Source organism: Garra rufa, chromosome 18 (genome assembly GCF_049309525.1).
Source record: "Garra rufa chromosome 18, GarRuf1.0, whole genome shotgun sequence".
In the NCBI taxonomy this organism is placed as follows: Eukaryota; Metazoa; Chordata; class Actinopteri; order Cypriniformes; family Cyprinidae; genus Garra; species Garra rufa.
Genome location: NC_133378.1, coordinates 7,168,008 through 7,180,708, shown reverse-complemented (window position 1 = coordinate 7,180,708; position 12,701 = coordinate 7,168,008). Strand labels below are relative to the sequence as shown.

Sequence of the window (12,701 nt, the reverse complement as noted above, 5' to 3'; positions counted from 1 at the left end):
AGAGAATCACAATAAGTAAACAAAATTAAATTAAATTAATATAAAAAAATAAAAATAAGTAACAAAAATAAAATCAACTTAAATAAAAAATAATAATCCGTAAAGTCAAATACACAAACAAAAAATAAAATAAAAAAATATAAAAAATAATTTACATTAGAAATAAAATAAAATAATACAAATACACATTTAATTGAATTAAATACAATTAAAAAAGAATTTAATGAAAATAAAATATAAAATAAAATAAAAAACAAGTAAAATAAAAAAAAATAAAAAAAATAACATTTAGAATAAAATGTTTCGAAATGTTCTCTCTTAATATGTCAATAAGAAAGACATTTTAGCTTTCCAAACATTTCAGACAAACTACTCTTACTCTTTTCCTCCACACTAAACAGCACTAATGGTCGTAGAGTCTTTCCATCCTACATCAGCCTGCTTTTCCTGACCGCCAGCTTCCCCGCCTGTTGTGTTCAACATCAGACAGATTTTATTTCTGTCCTCATAGAACTGTGGAGGATTAGGGGTCAGCGCGGTTTCAAATCGCTATATATTTCCAGCGCTGACGGCACATAGCTATTAAACATGTGGAACAGGTCTGTTTTACCGGCCAAGCTGGGGTTCTCTTTTCTTGTGGTCATCTTGTAATTTCAGATTGATAAAATGTTTGTAGCCAAAGTCATTGGGGTCTGAGCCAATGGGGCCACTTGACTGGCATGTCCACCTGCTGCTGTTTTTCTCCACCAAGCCTTCTCTCTCTCTCTCTCTCTCTCTCTCAAGTCTGTCATGTTGAAATACAGGGGACAGACCAGCTGACTCAAGCTGCTGAAAAAAAGTCTATGTCTGTATCTCCCCACTTGTTCCATAAATACCACCCCCTCTGTTGAATGGAGGTTATTTTAGCTCGTACATGTGGGATAAGGCCTTGAGTTCTGCCGACACTCGCTGCACTTTGAAACCAGTGGCTGTAGTTGAGTTCTTGAAGACACAGAAGTGGACATGTCTAAGCACACTGATGAGGACTCATACGCAGAGGAGATCGATGAAGATGAGATTCTGGCAGGCCTCTCGGTGGAGGAGCTCAAACAGCTCCAGAGTGAAATGGACGACATCGCTCCTGACGAGAGAGTCCCGGTGGGAATGAGACAGAGAGACGCTTCTCAAGAGACCACAGTCCGAGGTATGGCATTCTCTTGCCTTGGTTGTTAATATATTCAACTGTTTGTTACCATTAATCCTGAGAACATAGGGAATCTTTGTAAAAAAGCTCTGAGGTGCTGGAAGAAAATGAGTTTAACACTCAGCCTACTCCATCTCTAACTAGCTCCCAGTAGACCAGCTCTAAATTTGGTGGTCGTATCATACTGTAGTTTTAAGCGATGTCCTGATTTGTTATGATTTGTACCATAATAGTTCTGACAATTTCCAGACAAAACTTGTCCAGTTTGAGTATTTTATATTCTCTTGTTTGTTGAAATGATATCAGGAAACCTGTTTTGATGATACCAGTGGCACAGAAATGACTCAGCTGTTTAACAGCATACATAAAAAGCTATTTGTGTCTGATATCTGATGTCTGATTCATCGGTTTAACGCAATATACTCACATTTGTTAATAATAAATAATTCGCAAAATATACAGTTGAAGTCAAAAGTTTACATACACCTTGAAAAATCTGCAAAATGTTAATCATTTTACCAAAATAAAAGGAATCACACTAATTTTTATTTTATTTAGTACTGACCTTAATAAGATATTTCAAATAAAAGACGTTTACATAATAAATAAATAATAGCTGAACTTATAAAAACGACCCCGTTCAAAAGTTTAAATACGCTTGATTCTAAATACTGTGTTGTTACTGGTAATGGTAATGATCGACAGCTGTGTTTGTTGTTTAGTGATAGTTGTTTGTCCTGAACAGTTAAACTGCCCACTGTTCTTCAGAAGAATCCTTCAGGTCCCACAAATTATTTGTTTTTTGTTTTTTAGCATTTTTGTTTATTTGAACCCTTTCCAACAATGACTGTATGATTTTGAGATCCATCTTTTCACACTGAGGACAACTGAGGGACTCAAATGCAACTCTTACAGAAGGTTCAAACACTCACTGATGCTCCAGAAGGAAACACAATGCATCACAATGCACTTATTTTGTCTTCTGGGAAACATGTAAGTATCTTCTGTAGCTTCTGAAGGGCAGTACTAAATTAAAAAAAATATGATATTTAGGCAAAATAAGAAAATGTAAATCTTATTATTGCATTGTGTTTCCTTCTGGAGCATCAGTGAGCATTTGAACCTTCTGTAATAGTTGCATATGAGTCCCTCAGTTGTCCTCAGTGTGAAAAGATGGATCTCAAAATCATACAGTCATTGTTGGAAAGGGTACAAATAAACAAAAATGTTGAAAAACCAAAGAATTTGAACAGCAGGCAGTTTAACTGTTCAGGACAAACAAGGGAGTCATAAACAACTATCACTAAACAAAAAACACAGCTGTGGATCATTCAGGTAACAACACAGTATTAAGAATCAAGTGTATGTACTTTTAAACAGGGTCATTTTTATGCATTTTATTAACTGTGAAATATCTTACTCAGGTCAGTACTAAATTAAAAATAACGTGCATTTTGTCTGATCCTTCTTATTTTTTTAAATAATTAACATTTTGCAGATTCTGCAAGGTGTGTGTAAACTTTTGACTTCAACTGTAAATTATTATATACTTTTCTAGTTCAACCATCATTTTAAAGGGTATATTTTTTTATTCCAGATGGCAGCGAGCCCCAGTCAGAAGAGGAGATCGATGAGGATGAGATTCTGGCAGGCCTCTCAACAGAGGAGCTCAAGCAGCTCCAAAGCGAGATGGAAGAAATCGCTCCTGACGAGAGAGTGCCAGTGGGAATGAGACAGAAAGACCAAACTGACAAACCACCCACTGGATCATTTGATCACAGATCGCTGGTGGAATATCTGTACTGGGAGAAAGAGTCCAAGCGTATGCTGGAGGAGGAGAGAGTTCCCACAACTCTATTACCCAGTCAGGTAAGACTAGTTATTGTCTGCATCATTTACATTAAACGTATCTCATAAACTGTTTTGCTACAGTGCTTGGAGCTATGATTATTAATCATCAAATTCGGCTATTTATAACTACTGCAACTAGGAGGCCAATAACACTACAACAACAAATGCCTTGAAACAGCAACTGTGCTGTCATGCAGAGTTTTAAAATGGGACAGTCTATTTTTAGACTTCGAGCAAGATTAAATGTTTCGTAATTTGAAGTCTTTAAAAGTTGTTCACTTCAGACTTGACCCTTTGTCCATTTGTCATCATCAGAAGAAAACCGAAGAGGAGCTTGAAGCAAAAAAAGAAGATAAAGTTGATGAGGTGGAATACGTTTATGAGGAGATTGTGGAGGAGGTGAACGGAGGAAAGGGAGATGTTGTTGTTGATGAAGTGATTGACGAAGTGATAATGGAGGTTGAGGAAGAGGACAAAGCAAGCGACCAGCCTGTCAAGGTAGAATCTGATTTCACGGCCCCAGTAGTGACCTCAGAAGACGCCTTACAGCCACCTCCAGAGTTTGCAGATACAAAAGTTGAAGAAAAGACTGAACAATCAGAAATTAATGGGACAGAAGCCAAACCGAACGAGGAGACAAAAGCAGATTCCACCCAGTCTTTATATGAGAACTGGGTTCCCGAGAAAGAGGAAAGGGTCATATCCAAGCTGAAGATCCCAAAACTTGCACTAGGTGGAAGCGTTTTAGCTAAAAAGACTGCAAGACCTTCTGGAAACGAAACCAATTTGGAGACCACTCTGAATAGGATCCGCAACAACAACCCCTCTGTCACAGATGTCAATCTCAACAACATTGAAAACATTCCCAAAGAAATGCTCCTTGATTATGTCAACGCGCTCAAGAAGAACAGACACGTTAAGACCTTTAGCATCGCAAACACTGGTGCAGACGAAAACGTGGCGTTCGCTTTGGCTAACATGCTCAGGGAGAACAGAAGCATCGCCACACTAAATATCGAATCCAATTTCATCACAGGAAAGGGGATTGTTGCAATAATACGCTGCCTCCAGTTCAACGAAACACTCACTGAGCTACGCTTCCACAACCAAAGGCACATGCTAGGGCACCATGCAGAAATGGAAGTGTCCCGTCTCCTCAAGGCTAACAACACCCTTCTGAAGATGGGCTACCACTTTGAACTCCCAGGGCCTAGGATGGTGGTCACCAATCTCCTCACAAGGAACTTGGACCGTCAGCGGCAGCAGAGAATGGAGGAGCAGAAGCTCCAGCAGATGAAAGAGCAAAGGAAGGTCATGGAGATGTACGAGAACTCCCTGAACTTGCCCCCTGGCATGTTGGAAATGCTTGGAGGATACATACCATTGTCCCTATTGCAGGGTTCTCATAATGGAGCTGAGGAGATCCCTGAAGGTTCTCCTGAACCTTCACCACAACCGAGTCCTCCTCAACAGCTCCGCAAGATTCAAAATCCTGCCCCACAACAGCGTCCTCCTAGTTCAGACAAAGGAAACCTTTTAGGAGAAGTACATCTAAAAAAGACTCCGAAACGAAGGGATCCATTTCTGGAATTAAACCTGAGGGATGAAAGGAAAGAGGGACGAGCTAATGTTCAGCTGAGGAGTGTTCCTAAACAAAGAAGCACAGCAAGAGATGGACCTGCAGATGAGAGAGCCAATCTGAAAGATATGATAAAGACTCTAAAGCCGGTTCCTCGAAGGCGAGAGCCACCTAAAGTGGAGCTAACACCTCGGGATCAGCTGCTCACCGAAATTCGACAGAGCAACGTGGCCTATCTCAAAGCGGTATGTAATGTTGAAGCCTCTCGAATTATCAGTAAATTAGCATGGTGTGCATAGTGTGCATGATCTCAGCTTGAGTGAGGGCTATTGTCGGGGAGGGACACCTGGGACTGTTGTTTTGGGACTTACAAAAATGTGGGCACATTAAGGTCCTCCTCGGCAGTGGTTCTCAACTGGTTTTGCTTCAAGACTCTAATTCAACACTGAGGAAGTGCAAAGCCAACTAGGGCTGCAATGATTCCTCAATTCTATTAGAGTATTGGATTTAAAAAAATCCTTGATTGCATTTTGCCCGTGTCGAGTAAACAGAAAAATGCCGGATGTGGCGCATTCCACATAATAAACCCATTCTCAATCATAATAAAACAATTCAATTAAGAATTCACAAAAGCTACAATTAAATAAAATAAATATATGCAATGCAGGTTTAATATATGCGCTTTAATTATTCACATGCGTGTAAGTTATATAGGTGCATTTCTGAAGGGCTACGTTCATAGTAAATGCTGCTACTCAAACTTATCATGTGTGGAGCATCTCAAACTCCATCTCTGCATGATGTTGTGAGTTTGGGTTTATTATAACATTCATCTGGGACTGCAATGTGTGCCATTTCATCAGATTTGTAAGGTAAATCATTTATAAACCTACGCAAACACAGGAAAATATATCATTATCTTTCTCAATATGATAACTGTTCCTCGCGATTTCAAAATAAAAGCACTTTGAGTTTATACATTTTGATGTCCACATATTTAAGAAATTACAGTGGCTGTAGCTTTTCTATTATAAAGAACATTTGAATGAAATGTTGTGGAGTTAATATTAAACACATGGTAGATCATGCTGTAAATGGTAAAAACAATCATCAGGCTGTTGGCGGCCTCTGCAGGCAGTTGTTATAAAGCGTAATGTACATTAGCTCTATTGTTTATAATACATTATGTCAGGGGTCAGTAAGTAAAATTGGCATTAGGCCAAAAAAATAGTCAAAGGAAAATTTAAGAAATTAATTGATGACAAATGCAACTAGAATTGCCTGTGACAAACTGTTACAGTGTCTTTTGTAATTGGTAGTGAGCTGTTACTCCAAGGTATATACAGGAATTTCTATCCATTTTAAGACCTCATCACCTTAACTTACATTTACTTTATATTGATTGTAAGATAGCACAACTAAACAGTCTTAGTTTGTGATAACTCCTTTTCAATGCTACATAATTCAGAGGGTGGGAACGAAGCACAAGAGAATTAATTGAGTGACTAACCCTATATAAGGTTAATTAGAAAGAGAAACAAAAACAAGAATTAGACCAATAAACAAAACAATTGTCAAAACTTAGTGAAGAGGGAAAATTGTCATGGAAAAGACTTGTTGGTTTGCAGTTTTAACATATGTTTGCTTAAATTTATTTTCAAGATCTGAGGTAAACTATATGTTGTTGCTTTCAGTATGGCTATAAATGTCAGGCAAAATGATATTTAAACTCACATTAGACACTTTTAACATTGAATAAAGCACATAATTAGTACCTGAGAATACAGTTTGTGTTGTTGTTTCAGCCACAACATCGCAGAAATAGAAACCGTTTCTAAAATTAAAATGTCATGTGTCGCCATCGCGGCTAGTTAGGACAAAAACTCCTTTTATCGCGTGTCCTGGTGTCACGTAGTAGTAACTGTTGTTGTCATGACAGATCTATTTCAGAACCAGCCGCTATCAAAATAATCTGGCTGCAGGTGTGGGCCAGATATTATTGCTGGCGGGCCAACCACTGCATTATATAATTTAACAGTTTTGTTCAGTAAAACCATATGATTACTTGCTATTGATACTTTATTTGAACTAATTATTTTTGCCTAATTCCTATTATATAAGTCATTTTAAAAGCTATTGTTCACAAGCTCTATTCCTATTTTTACAAAAAAATTTGTTATTATTATCCAATTACTCAATTAATCATCAGAATAATCGACAGACTACTGGATTACCAAAATAATCATTAGTGGCAGGCCTAAAGCCATCACAACACAAAAGTCCATAAATAAGGTGACCATATATGCATTTTTCCCAGACATGTCCTGGCCAGGATTTCTATAAAGTCCAAAATATCCAAGTTTTGGCTTTGTTCGCGTGCACAGAACAATCAGTGTATGACATGAAAGTTCCGTGAGAGCGATAGAGAGCAGATGAGCCAAATGCTTATGCTTTTGAATTGCTCTTGAGGTACTTTGAGGTCAAACGTTGATCCCATTGTAGATCGCACCTTCTCATCTCAATCCTGTCCAGGAAAAATGGCATGTATGGTCACTCTACCTTAAAACTCAATGAATAAAATGTCTTAACATTACTATGAACTACGTAAGCCATAGGTCTTCAGCCCTGCTCCTGGGGACCCACTGTTCTGCAGAGTTTAGCTACAACCCTAATCAAACACAAGGGCTGTATCCAAAATCGCCCCCATACCCTCAAACTATTTGAGGGGACAGCCATTTTTAGTGGTGTCTGAAACCATAGTGGACGTTCTCGAGCGCACTCATTCAATGCCACAATGCACCGCAAAAACAAGTGTACACCCAGTGCACGCTCAATGGCTAGAGAATACCCATAATGCACTGTTTGAATCGCGTGGCAAATGCATTCCAGCGTCTCGCCAGAAGATGGCGCCCGCTGTCGGCGCGGATTGCCTTGTCGGCAGCGCATCGACATACTGTATAGCGCCGTTGCGCTCCGGGCGTCCCGTGTTCGAATCCCGACTCGAGGACCTTTCCCTATCCCGCCCCCCATCTCTCTCCCACTTCGCTTCCTGTCATGTCTGATCTGTCCTATCAAAATAAAGGCAAAAAGGCCAAAAAATAAATCTTTTAAAAAAAAAGCGTTCAAGATAAATCCTTTAATCTTACTACTGGAGGTGCAATGTTGGGTTTCAAGTGATTATTAAACAGCAAGCACAAACTAAGTGAAGGCAGCAGCTCTACTGATGCCCTCAGTGTCTGAATTCACTCACTCGTTTTCATTCACTCCTTCAAGTGAACTGTATTAGTGGTCTAATGTATGGAATAGTAAATGAGGGTATAGGGGGCAATTTCAGATACAGCCAAGGTCTTCAGTAGGGCTGTCACGATTCCTTGATTCATTTATAGTACTCGTTTATTCAAAATTATATAGGTTATGTACATATATCTCAGAGCGGCTCTATTCACAGTAAATGCTGCTCCGCACAAACTGTTATCGTTTAAATGTGTGGAGCGTCTCAAACTCCATCTCTGCATGTTCCTGTGAGTTTGGGTTTATTATAACGTTCATCTGGGAACGTAACGTGTCATTTCATCAGATTTGTAAAGAAAATCAATTATAAACCTACACAAACACAGGAGAATACATCAATATCTTTCTCAACATGCTAACTGTTCATCGCGATTTTAAAATAAAACTTTAAACCTTCACTATGACTTTACACATTTTGATGTCCACATATTCAAAAAATTACAGTGGCTGTAGCATTTCTGTCATAAAGAAATGGCCATTTATTAAAGATTAAGTCGACATTTTAATTAAATGTTGTTTAGTCAATATTAAACAAGGATTAGATCATGCTGTAAAGTGTAAAAGCCATCGTCAGGCCATCGGTGCCCTCTGCAGGCTTTTAATATAATGCATAATGTACATTAATTCTTTTTTGTATAATACATCATGCATTTTTACACTTTTGTTCAATAAAACTATATGATTACTTGCTTGAACCAATTATTATTGCCTCATTGCTATTAATTTAAAATTTTATTGTTTGCCTATGTTTACTTTCATTACCTCAAAAAAGTTATATTATAATATTATATTATAATTACCCGATAATTCGTTAGAATAATCGGCCGATAACTCGATTAATCGTCAGAATAATTGGACGATTACTTGATTACCAAAATAATTCAGGATCACTGACCAAAAAAACAGGTCAGATGTGCTGAAGCAGAAATAGAAATAAAATTTGCAGGACAGCGGGTCTTCAGGAACAAGGTTGAAGAACTAGGAATTAGGCCCTTACAAAAATTATTAACAAGGCATTGTCTCAATCTAGGAAAATGTAATTTTTTAAACATTTTTCAATAATTTGTAGGTATTTTCTTTTACCTTGTGTAGTTTTTTACCTTGTGTAGCTTCTATAAATTGATACACTATTAAGACGCTGCTAAGGTACTAGATAATTTGATTGGATGCACTTGAACATTGACAACAAAACATATGAGAAGTATTTTCTTCTTTCTTTAAATTCTGATAAGCCTATACATTTTGCTATGCTACCTATGCTAGTTTGCATTTAGCATAGTTTTTCCCAGCTGTATGTGATGCTATTAGAACATACTTGCAAAAAACTTTTTTACCCACTTTTTTTGGGTTGATAAAAATTTTTGCAAGTGGAGAACCAGTCGAGTACCAGTGCTTTATTATACTTGCATAGATTACTCATTGTGCGTGGGGCCGACCCATTAAAATTCTTTCCACAGTCCACAAAATTTGAGTAACGGCGCTGGCATGGGCAACTCAAAAAAAAATTTTTTTTTAAGATAATGTAATTATGTGTAAAACGTTTTCATAGAAATTTTATTGTTAGTCAGTGATCATGCATATTTATGCAAACAGTACATTCACATTATCACCTGGATGACAATCTATTAACAAGAATATATTTTAAGAATATATGCTTTAAGTGTAATTCTATAACAATGAATTTCACTGAGCTATTCTTGAATGAATAAAATAAATGTGAAAATGTGTTAGCAAGTATTTTTGAAGATTAAGATTTTTATTCAAACAGTTTGGTGTTTGCAATGGTAAGCATCACCATGGGCGACATTAGGGGGGGGCAAGGGGGGGCAGTTGCCCCCCCTGTGGTTAGTCATGGAATCCTCGACAGCCCCGCTGCAACTGCTTTAGCCAAGCTTAGGCTCGGTTGTACTTGGGAACTAGACGGTGCTATGTAACCCTCAAACGAAAGCAAAGCAATTGAAGATCTGGCAAACTATCCAACGTGTTTTTGCAGCGTTGAGCAATGTAGCCAATCACAGACATATCTGTTGTTTCCGAACAATTAGAAACACTTGTCAGAATTCACTCACTGCTGAAAGCGCCTGATCGGTTTTTATTAAGTGCCGTTTTGTGCGCTCGTGAATCATCTTATGAGTGTAGACGCGATGTAAATAAAATATTAATTGTGTAGTTTAGAGAGCTTTATTAATTATAACGGAATTTTGTGAGATCTCTATGAATTTTTAGTGATAATAAGGGGAGCGTGCTTTGCACTTTCCAGGCTATAATCCATTTAGAATTTGTATGAAACTTTCGTTTTTCGGCACATGTAAGCTGATGTGTTTTGGGAGTGACATTTGCATATTTACGCTGGGTTTATTCTCGAAATAACGGTGAAGCAATAGACGGGATAAAAATATATTTTCCCCTTCTCCCAAAACAACTTACTGTTTCAGCTATAAAATAGTTCAGTTTTGTATGTAATGGTAAAATGTTTATATTTAGTTTCGTTTTTTATTTAGCTAATTTAGAAAAACGCTTGGAGCATTTTTTATTCGTTAAAAATATATATATTTACCGAACAGCGCCCAGCGGAAGACTGATCATAGTCTGTTTGATCAGTTTGCCTTCTCAAATCATCACGACTTGCCTAAAATGAAATCTATAGATATAAAACAGCTCAAGTATAAAACAATGGTAGTTTAAACGTTACAGATACATGTGAGCTATATGCGCATAGTTTGTGCAGAAAGTGGAAGCTAAAGCTTGCAGGACATCGAGGCACCAGCGCAATCACTTGCATTTTTTTCATTGGAAGCAATTTAAAATTATCCGTCATTTTTGCTCACAAAGTACGAGTAATACATCGAAAAAAACGTTACAGCATTTTTATAAAATAAAGAAAACAAAAATTATGTGCTTTCTGCCGTCTGGTTCTTGAACAGGAGTGCTTAACAAAATGAAGCGAAATGCATGCCTCACAGACATAATAAATACATTTATAGAAAGCTTTAAATTATTACTTAACGAAATAAAACAAATCAAAAGCACAAACTCTTTCATGTAATCCGTAAAGATGAATTTCTCTCTCAAGGGGCGTCCAAAAAGGACGCGACACTGACTCAGAATACACAAATTAATTATAAAATAATTCATTTATGTCCTTACTCTTTCCTCGACACATTCATTGTTATTTATTTTTGCCGGTGCTTGGGGTGAGTTTTAGCCTATTGTGTGCGCTTGAACGCGGATTCAGCTGCGCTAAAGCACACTAAACGGTGTCTGAGTCGGTCTCAAAAGTGAAAGCGAAAGTGAAGTTTCGTGTTGTTTCCACCAGCGCGGCATTTTTTTTCTTCACCATAATTGATGGTTGTCTAAATTATGAAAATAAGGAGAAGCCTAAAACAGGTCTGAACTATGACGTGAAAATTGGCCCGAAGCCGTAGCCCTGGGGTGTAAAAAAAAGTCAGGGCCCATCGGCCCGGGCTGAAGTGCAGCGCTTTAATTGACTGCTTTGATGTGCTGCAATACCGTAGGGCACTGTTTTAATGCTTACATCTGATTTTTTTTCTTGCCCCCCCTGACTCAAGAGTCAAATGTCGCCCATGAGCATCACTATTGCTAATTTTTTTAATCAGAATCCCAAAGTATTAATCTTCAGTGTGTAACTCATTCCACATATTTATGATATGGACTAATGTTGTGTCTTTTCACTTTTATATATATATTATTGACTTGGCTTTTTGTAATGCAAGAAGAAAGGTCGTAAATGATCCAATGAGTCCAAGAAAGAAGTGTTGATATAATTTCAAAGCTTATACTTCTGTTTCACACCCACAGGTACCTCTTCCAAAAATCCTGGAGTCAAGTGAAACCAGTCTCTTCTGAGCCACACATGACTTCATAAAGAAGTCGCACAGAGGGACAGTGCCAACATCAGAAAGGTCATGGAGAGAGTGCAGTTCATGTGGCCAAACAAGTCCATGGTGCTCACAAACTAATGGAGAGAGTAGAGTGTACTCAAATCATTTGACCCAGGGGGTTGGGAATGGAGATGTAGCTGCACAGCCTTGGACTAGTGAACCCTTACATAAACCACAACATGATGGGCACTTTGATGAGGTCCTGAACTGTGAAATTCAACATGCACATCTATTCATATTAACCACTTCACTAAATGTGAACGTCTGTGGATGGCTATGTGTTCACACAATTTGTGTTCATGTATTTATAGTGTTAATAAACTTGATAGTTTAAATGTCACTCTGGACCTTTTCTTAATTATGTTTTTCAAGTGGCTGTTATTAAGATAATTCATGCAGAAACCTTTTATTCCACTGTAATTCTGATCACAGTTGTATTCCTCTTCCTACACAAGGGTCAGCCAATTAATGTTTGTTCTCAAACTAATTTGTGGGGGGGGGATCACATGCATTGAACAAAAAATTAGTATACTATAATTTACAATAATTTTGACCAAAGCTACAGTTCAGAAGCTAAAGTTTAACTATGACCTGAGAATTGTTGAAGACGCCCTGAGCTAATATGATTATATTATATTATTATTATGCAAAGTGAAATTGGCAAAAGTAAAACATTACTGCCCTCTGCTGGACCACTGTGAAATCTAGCCGTATTGAAACTATTTCCAAGTATTTTAGACATTTGTTTCACAGCAACGAGCCTCAGTCAGTAACATTATTTAACCACACAGTACCCACTAAAACATATAACGTTAGTAGGCGTTCCGTCCTCGACGTTTTCACAAGGCCTGTATTTAGTAGTCCCAGTGACAAAGATAAAGTGGGATATATGCTC

At 37.7% G+C, this 12,701-nt stretch overlaps 1 protein-coding gene across 1 annotated transcript; it reads left to right on the top strand.

The window, feature by feature from the left end:
- Positions 1 to 831: 831 nt before the first annotated feature.
- Positions 832 to 12,146, top strand: lmod3 (leiomodin 3 (fetal)). Its single transcript, XM_073823423.1, has 4 exons — positions 832 to 1,183; positions 2,781 to 3,052; positions 3,350 to 4,858; positions 11,724 to 12,146. The coding sequence occupies exons 1-4, from the start codon at positions 1,003 to 1,005 to the stop codon at positions 11,769 to 11,771; spliced, it is 2,010 nt and encodes a 669-aa protein (XP_073679524.1). The 5' UTR covers positions 832 to 1,002; the 3' UTR covers positions 11,772 to 12,146.
- Positions 12,147 to 12,701: the final 555 nt, after the last annotated feature.

Bases quoted from the DNA above. Each gene is read 5' to 3' on its own strand.
- lmod3 (XM_073823423.1), top strand. From the start codon at position 1,003: ATGTCTAAGCACACTGATGAGGACTCATACGCAGAGGAGATCGATGAA. The intron at 3,053-3,349 runs GTAAGACTAGTT...TGTCATCATCAG, and splicing joins CAACTCTATTACCCAGTCAG to AAGAAAACCGAAGAGGAGCT. The intron at 4,859-11,723 runs GTATGTAATGTT...TCACACCCACAG, and splicing joins ACGTGGCCTATCTCAAAGCG to GTACCTCTTCCAAAAATCCT.